At 40.5% G+C, this 8,854-nt stretch overlaps 1 protein-coding gene across 2 annotated transcripts; it reads right to left on the bottom strand.

Annotated features, from left to right (window-relative positions):
- Positions 1-12: 12 nt before the first annotated feature.
- LOC103475493 (uncharacterized) lies at positions 13-5,661 on the bottom strand. Of its 2 annotated transcripts, none has more exons than XM_008427152.3 (2): positions 5,407-5,661; positions 13-3,502 (listed from the first exon to the last, which is right to left on the bottom strand). In XM_008427152.3, exon 2 carries the CDS (start codon positions 3,471-3,473, stop codon positions 1,503-1,505), a length of 1,971 nt encoding a protein of 656 aa, XP_008425374.1. In that variant the 5' UTR covers positions 3,474-3,502; positions 5,407-5,661; the 3' UTR covers positions 13-1,502. The 2 variants fall into 2 exon arrangements, with proteins under 2 accessions (XP_008425374.1, XP_008425375.1); XM_008427153.3 differs by lacking the exon at positions 5,407-5,661 and adding an exon at positions 4,206-5,131.
- Positions 5,662-8,854: the final 3,193 nt, after the last annotated feature.

The following is an 8,854-nucleotide window of genomic DNA, read 5'->3' on the forward strand; positions in this document are numbered from 1 at the left end:
ACTCTCCAAAAAGCCATTAAAAAACTGAACTTTAATAAAATAATTGCTTTTATTTTTTTATCATATAGCAAAACTAGTAATCATCATGCTGTTATTTACACATTGCACGGGCATATTTATTTCACACTGTACATCTTACAATGCTAAAGGTGACATCAACAACAACACTCTCCTTTTACAAGACAGATGGCTTCACTGTGCATATACAGTGGCCCTCTTTCCTTTGATTTTTGTTTTTTAGGTTCACAGTTTACTCAGAGAAAACAATCATTTTTGTATTCTCCATACTGTTTTGTTTTTTTCCTCTTTTTTTGTTCTTTTTTTTTTGTTCATTTTTTAAGATGCAAGTAGAAAGACGTGCATTTAACGGCTTACGCACAATCCCTGACTCCCTGGACTGAAGCTTTTCAATTAATTATCTCCTGAAAAATCAACAAAATGCTTGTAGCCTCTTGGTGGAAACATCTGTAATAAAAGGCTGCAAAACACATAGTGTGATTTCAAGTATCTTTTTTGTTCTCAAAAAAATAAGGAAATCCAGAGATGGTGAAGGAACAAAAATGTACACAAGAAGTAAAAGGGCCTCAGATGATAACAAAACTTTAAGGCATAGATAAATATCAGATGTGTGCTGACACAAAAAAAATGAAACTGGATCCCAAAATAGTTAAAAACCCCTGGTCCACCACGTTGGAAGTGTTTACTGTTTAAGTTTGTGCTTTAGGAGTCCACAGGGTTTCTACGTCAGGATCACTTGTGATAAAAGTCGTATGCAATGTGATATTTCCCTTATAGAACCATGGCACTGTTAAGGCAAATAATCAGAATATCAAATTTGAACCAAAAAGTGTTTAAAGCTCTTTAAAGTTAATCCAATCTGGCATAAGAAAGAAATCTAAACACATCAAATACAGCAAAAAAAAAAAGAAAAAAAAAAGTTTCAGTTTCATTTTTTGTATCGCCAAGAAGTCGTAGAGCTGCTTTTCCTTTTTAATGTGACATAACTATACAACAAAAGATACAAAGTGAGGTTGTAAACATATTTTTTTAAGGTGTGCATGTCAATGTGTCATAGGTGCATATGTATGCATGCCTCTGTGTGTTTGCATGTGTGTGTGCGCTTGTGTGTGTTTGCTTGCTCTATAATTCTCTGAAATATACAAGAGAGCATCAGAGATTGACCTGAATGGAGGCAGACATACACTGCGGTATGTTCTGGTTTTAAATGTAAACCCATCAAGAGGCTGAACATGGTTACAGGGAGTACAAAGAGGAACTTCTTCATTCTCTCCCTGACTGAAAACATAATAAAATTACAGTGAAGAACAAAAGAAATCTAACTTTTTATTCATTTCCCAACTTTTTAAAATGACCACAGGCTCAAAACGGATCTCCTCTGAGTCCTTTCATTTCACCTCAGTTATAACTTTTCTCTCAGCTAATTTTCTTCAGTTCTAGCCCTCCTTTAGTCCCGCTGATCTGACAGTCTGCAAAAGAGTCCCTCAATACATTCGGCGCTTCATGTAGATCCTCTCAATAAAGTTCTCCAGCTCCTCCTCACTGTCCAGCTGAGGCACCAGCCCATCTTCCTCATAGTCATCTCCAGGAGTGACCTGTGGGTAGTAGTACTGTGGTCGTCTGCCCCTCCTGGGCGCGATCACTGGTTTAGGAGGGGGCAGAGGCTGGTAGGTCCGTGGGTGAGGAAGGATATAGTTAGAGATATAAGGTGTGAGAGGCAGACGCGGGGGCGGCTGCTGCTTCCAGCCCTGTCCGGCCCGGTTCTTACCTCCACCCCTGTGCCTGCGCCTCGGGGGCTGGAGATCAAGTTCCTGGGTGCCGAAGGGTTGATCTCGGGAGGGGGAGGATTTGCCGTAGTACTGTGCTTTAGGGTATGGGAAGTAAACTGGGTAGTAGGCTCGATATGGCTTTTGGTAGTAGGGATAGGAGGGGAAGGCTAAAAACTGTTTCTGGGGTTTATACCAGTAGTCAAGCTGCTTCTGAGGCTTATACCAATAGTCCTGCTTGTATGACTTGACTTTGTCCTTGTGCCATTTCTTGTTGGATTTATTGTGCTTGTAAGGAGCTTTCTTGGGATTTTTTGAGGCTGTGTAGTGGTAAATGGGGGGAGTGGCAAGAGGAGGAGGCACCAGAGGCCTGAAGCGAGGAAGGATTGGATTGCTGTTGATTGGCTGCTGCTGCAACTCTTTCCTTTTCTTCTTTTTCTCCTCCACGTCACTTATGATCTCGATTACGTCGTCGGCGGGCAGGTGGAGCTTGCTGCTGATCTCAATCAGCCTATCGATCATCTGCTGGTCCAGGTCGTCCTCGTCTGGGAGGACCTCCTCTGACCTCTTGTCCTCGGCAGTGTTGCTGCTCTTCTGTCGCGGCTTCATGAACGATTGCTGCTTCCTGCCCATGTACTGCAGCAGCATGTCGGAGGCGATGTCCGCCAGCCTCTGCTCTTCCTCCCTGGCTCTCTCCGCCTCCTCCTGCTGCCGGAGAACCTCCTGCTTCTCTGCACGTGCCCTCGCCTCCTCTTGCATGTGGGAGAGACTCTCCTCCTCTTCTTCGACCTCCTCCTCCAGCTCCTCGCCGCCGTCATTGAAGTCGTCCATAAAGTTCCCCCCCTTGACGGGTCTGTTGCGCGACATGTTGTCCTGCCAGTGCTGCTTCTTCCCGGCTCGTGCGAGCTGAGTGTTGTACGCCTTGTAGCCCTTCAGAGGAGGCAGGATCTCATTGTCTTGCAGACCCAAGTCGATGTTTTGGAAGTAGCCTCGGATTTTGCGCTCCAACGAGGGATCTTCCACCTCTGATGTGGATGCAGATTTGACTTTTTCTATGAGTTGTTCTAAATTATTTCCCTTCTCTTCCTCAGTTGCATTTTGATCCTCCCCTGATCTTGTAGTTTTAGCCTCCTCTTCCTCCTTTTCCTGCATTTCATCCCCCTGAACAGCTGCCAAATGGCCTAAAATTACCTTTTCAATTGCCTTATCAGCCTCTTGCTTCTCATTGTCCTCTTCCTTCCCCCTCTCCCCCTCTGTCTGCTCTGCTCCCCTTATCTCACCACCCTGCACGTCTTCAGCGGAGGGCGGCTTTTGACTCTGATCCTCCTCTTCCCAGTCTCTGCTTCTGCTGGTGAGGATTTCGCCATCCCCTGGGTGGTCCAGGGCCTCCAAAAGAACAGCAAGCACCTGCTCAGGGTCACTCACTTTATCTAATTGGTTATCTTGACCTGGACCATGAATCCGGTCTGGCGATGCGTCATCTGTGCCAGGGAAAATCTGGGGCTGGGGCGGCAAGAGGAGGGGGCCCAGAGTGTCCTCTTTGTGGTCTGTCCGTGTGCGCCCCTGCACCCCTCCCTCCCCTTGCCCGCCCCATGCCGGGGCGGAGCCGGCTAGCTGTGGAGTGACAATGAGCAGGACCAATAGGATGAGACGAGCTGTGGAAGGGGCGTTATGACAGGTCATGACCATGCAGGACTGGCAGGAGGGAGGTGAAGCACCTGAAGAAGAGGGAAGAGGAGGCAGTGAAAGAAAAAGAGAAAACACATGAGTAGGTCTCTGTTAGATGCAGGGATTTCAGTGGATAGAAAGGTCGTCTGATCAATGTAATATTTTCAATTATAATGTGTTAAGTACCATTTAATGTCTTTGGAGACTTTGCTACCTGATATTTTACGTCTATATCACCCAACATATATTTTTAAATCTGTTTTTTAATTATTATTATTATTATTATTATTATTATTATTATTATTATTATTATTAAGATATTTCAGGGAGAAAAGCGGCTTAATCATCCATAAAACTCGTGCATTTTACACGGATAAACTATTGTTTCAAAAAAAATGTAGCTGCATTTTCCAGCATGCAGTTAAAAGGAGACTCGATGTAAAACATGCAGATGAAGCTTCATCGGCTTTTTTATTTGTTCGATTCACTTCGTAATTTATACAGAAAGAAATCATTCACATGAGGAGCGTGGCCTTTTTTTTTTTTTTTTTTTTTTTTTTTTTGCGCCTGCCAAATCGCCGCCTGAAGCAGATTATTATTTTCACACGGTGCAGATTAAGAGACTTGGAGTAACTCTTGCTCAATCGCATAATGAAGGACGAGATTTATCTCACACTGGTAAATATTTGCACGTAAATAAACGAGATTACTTGTTTTTAATATAATCAAAATTCAAAAAAAAAAACGCCTCACCTCTTTCTCCAAGCTAGCTCAACCCAGATTCGGACACGTCCCATCCTAAGTATCCCTTTCTTTTAAATTAAAGTGCAAAAACAAAACTCTGTATTAGTCGTGACTTTGGTTCATTTCCGTGCGTCAAGGCGATTTGGCACGACACTGGCTTTAAAGATGGCAAGCACTGGCAAGTCATGCGTAAAAGCTTGGAGCAACGCTTGACGGTGTTTAATCCTGCGGTCTCTGAGTGGTCAGCACAATTTGTAAACAAGCGGGATGTAAAAAAAAAATTAAGATTCCGTTTTCCCGCGAGCGACGAAAAAAAGGAGCGGCCAGGGAGGATACGTGGCTTTTGTCCTTTGTATGATGCGAGTATCTTCCTCCAGTGGCGGCAGCCGCGGCGGCGGAATGCAGACCAGCGCAAACATTTGGGGGCAACATTGTCCGCATTTAAATTTGTTTCCGTTTTTAATCAACGAAAAGAGACGAAACGAAGCAAGTTGGATAAAGCAACTGCTCCTGCATATTTTGTTAAATTTGATTAATTTGGAAATTAAGAACTCTTGAAAGTTTGATTTTTAAATGCCTATTTCTAATGAAAATGCAAACATTTGTATGTAGTTCACGTGTAGTATTTGCGAAATTTCAACGCAAAAAAGGTCTGAAGAGCTGCTGCAGTTAAATATTTACTGAAAACAATTACATTCACACAATGGAGGGTTAAATCCTTAATTGTCTCCTCGGAAAAAAACCATATATGCATACATACATTTTTCTATCTTGTTTCCATTGAGAAAACGTATATTAGTTTTAGAACCCAAAATTATTAAAATAGATAAAGTCGCTTTCCTAAAAAACCGTATTATTTTTTCAATATATTAAAGCTACTTATTTTTTAAATAATAATTAAGTCAATTAGAATAACTTTAACATAGTCCAAGATTAAGATTCCACTTAGACAATGGCAATTTTCAGCAAAAAAAGAAAAAATGTTGCAGCAAAAAAAAAAAAAAAAAAGAATTCTACCAAATTTGTGTAAAATTTTGAACGATTACACATGCACGAAATGTACCTCGTTCCTCATTATACAAATATATATTTTTAAAAACTTTTTTTCTTTTTTTTAACTTTAGAAAAAAGAAGAAGAAAAATCCCAGTTCTGATCTTTTTGGTCAGATTGCCTTGCCTTAGATAAAAGATGACACTTCGCTCCACTTACCTGGAGTCCCAATGGGGGGTGGGGAAGCGGTGAAACTCACAAAGCACTGGAAAAGCCAAGATTATTATCATGAATAGTGGATCACCTGAGAGAATGTCACTTTTCCCTCCTTCTCTATTCAGCTTGTGACCAACATCAAGAAGAAAAAAAAATCTCAGTCAAGGATTCTTTGTTTAGCTTTGAAGGCGTGTTTATATCGCAGCGGTACTGGCGCTGGTGTACAATTGGATGAATGTTTTCAGCACCACGGTCAGCGCAACTTTATCGTATATACCCCCTCGCTGGACCACGTGACGCTCCTCCCCCCATCTCTCCCCCCCCCCCCCCTCAATAACCCCCACCCCCAGCTGCAGGCGCTGCTGACGTCACTCCCATTGATAAGAATGTTGGTGGGGAAATATCAGTGTGAGTCTAGGCTGGCCCGAGCTGATGAATGAACGGAAATGGCATGAATGGAATAGTACTTTCCTGAATGAAAAGGAGAAATTGTAGTGATGAAGCTGCTGCGGGGCTGTTTTTCCTCCTCGCACGCTTGGAGATTAGCGGGCTGCATCCTCCTTCCTTTGCCCCGGCTTGATTAAGTTCCAGGAGACGGGGAAAGATAAAAACACACTGGCGCAACCTGTGTGTTTTTATATATATATATATATATATATATATATATATATATATATATATATATATATATATATATAATTTAGGGTCATTTGATGGCGAGATTCGCCAACAACTTTCAATCTGAAGCTTCCGACTCTAAAGTGGTGCGGACTCATTTCTTCTGCAACCTGGCTGTTAGTCTGTGGTGGCCATCTCTGGCTGCATCACCCCCCTGACTGTGTAAGCACTTCATTTCTTAAGTTCTTATGAGGATTATGTGATATTCAGAATAGTATTAGCTCTTCCACTTGCCAGACAGAGTTAGCTCTGTAGGTGCTATTGCTCATTTGCCATTTATTTAGCTGCAATCATCATTTTCAGAGAGGAATCTCTGTACAAATGTATCAGTCGGGACATGTGCATTAAAAAAATCCATGATTGAAGTAAGCCTTAAAATCATCCTTTATATAAGTTGAGGTTTAGAATTTGAGTTTTTATTTGGACGTATAAACGTTTAAGAGTAGATCCCAAAAAGATTAAAAATGCAAAAAGCCTGTCAACTGTGGCTGGATGGCTGTAATACCACTAAGGATCTTTCCTTAGTTTATTGAGAAATTTGTGAATAATTACTGACGTCCAATTTCACACTAGAATCAGAATAAAAACTGACATTATCCACTTGGACCCAGTGGACATAATTTTAGATAAATGCCTGTTCTACCAACTACAATGTTGTGCAGTCCACATTAAGAATTAGTTGTACATAGTGTTAATGATTTCTAATTTAGCAAATTATTATTGAAACATTATTTTATTAAAGTATTGTTCTATTTTTCCTGTTGCTTTGCATTATGGACTGGTTGTTTAAACACATACCAAATGTTTGGTCTTTGTTAGTTTTAAAGCTAATTTAGCCTCATTACCAATTACTCCTTATAATCCTTGCTATGTAGGTTTTATTTGGTTTTGTACCAGGAACATCCAGAATGGTTCTATTAGTCTAATAGGATTGATTTAGTGTGTGACATGAGGCAGTGTGATGGCGAAAAATTAAATCTGCTTTTATTTTTGACTTTCTAGCAGATACCCGAAGATTTTAAAAACTGACTGGTATGTTACATCCAACTTTCTTTGGAATGATCTTGTTTTCATTCACTTATCAACCAAACATTCACGTTGGGAGGGACGTGTACACTTTAAAGAACTAAAATGCATACATGATTTATGTTTTCTTACTGATGAAAATGTAAAGTAATGCATTTGTATATTTTACTCTGACACTCCAAAGTAAAATCCACTCTAACCAACTGCCTTCATCTACTTAATCGAATCCACCTGAGTGAAAGTTTTTCTCAGTAATTCAACTGTTCTGTGAAGACTTCACAGGTTTGTTAAAGGAAACTTGTGAAACAGCATCACAAAGACAAAGGAACACAGATGAAAAATCAGGGATATTTTACAGGGACTTAATTCATAATACATCCTACATTCATTTATGACTTAAAATGTCATTGCGATTTATGCATCTTCTAAGTGTGACATTTTGGACTTCTACACTATGCCGTTAGCTAAAAGCTTCTCTAAATGTGTAGTTTTGTGCACTTTGGCTGTAACTCGATCATTATCAGTACCAAGGCATTGAAAAAAAAAATCTGCAGCATTTGCTGTGGAGAAGCAGTTCACAGCTGGCATAAGAACACTGAAAGGGTTTAAATCTCTCACATTCTGCCTGAAACATCAAAGCAAGAATCAGAAGGTTTCCTGGAGTAAACAATTACTGGTCACACAGGGAGACTTTTATTACCCACATATGGTTTTTACCTGTGTTTTTAAGTCCCCGTTTCTGCTCCATTTATCACAAAATAAAAAGCGCATTCCACTTCCCCCATCAGCTAGTCGTTCCCAAGGTCTGCCATAATGGTACATTTTTGTGCATTATGGCTCAAGGCCACAAAAAGTACACTTACTTCTGTCATTTGGCTTTCCCGCAGATAAAGTAAGACACTGGGCTGTCATTACTGGCATCTTTGTGCATAATGTAGAAACAAGCTTAGTCACAACATTAAAGCCCAACTCATTTCCATACATTTCATTTGTCAATGTCAAGCCCCTGCTTCGGCCTTGTGTGCAACGAGATTCAGCTGTCAGCCCTCAAAGAGTTTATTTCTCACTGCATCGGGGCTTTTTGCTTCTGGCTGAGAGCCTCCGTGTTTATGGATGGGCTTTTATTCCACTGTGTGTTCAGGTAATCATAAACAGGGATTCTGAGTTATCACTGGTGTTCCATGGTTAAATTTATATTTGACAAATATGTCAATCATATGAGGCCTGGTTTCTTAAGCAGCTGCTGTGTGTACCGATTAGAGTCTTAACACGTTTTACCTTGTTAGGAAAATAAGGGCCAATCAGGAAGTGGAGAAGCAATTTGGATTATAAAACAAAATGTTCATTTATTTAGTGCATACTAACTCTTTTTGTATAATTAGACTTCATTAAACTAAAAAGAATTTCAAGTAAAATACTGTACAACGCTAATCACAACCTTTATATCAAAATTATGGGACATGAAAAGGCACGTTTTCCCTATATTGTTTAAAACATCCTGAAGCACAGAGTTGATGAACGTCTCATTCATGCAAATTAATAAATTTAAAAAATAGAAAATATTTGACATCTGATAAGTCATGCAACAAGCTGCACAGTGGTGCAGTTGGTTGCCTTGCAGAAAGAAGATCCTGGGATTTTTCTGCATGGAGTTTGCATGAAGCATCTCCAAGTACTTTGATTTACTTCAACAGTCAAAACGCATGGCTGTAAGATTAACTGGTTACTGTAAACTGTCCTTAGTTAT

Source organism: Poecilia reticulata, chromosome 14 (assembly GCF_904066995.2).
Source record: "Poecilia reticulata chromosome 14, P_reticulata-male-v2, whole genome shotgun sequence".
In the NCBI taxonomy this organism is placed as follows: Eukaryota; Metazoa; Chordata; class Actinopteri; order Cyprinodontiformes; family Poeciliidae; genus Poecilia; species Poecilia reticulata.

What these genes read in the sequence shown, in the direction of transcription:
- LOC103475493 (XM_008427152.3), bottom strand. Translation starts at nt 3,473, where the DNA reads ATGGTCATGACCTGTCATAACGCCCCTTCCACAGCTCGTCTCATCCTA.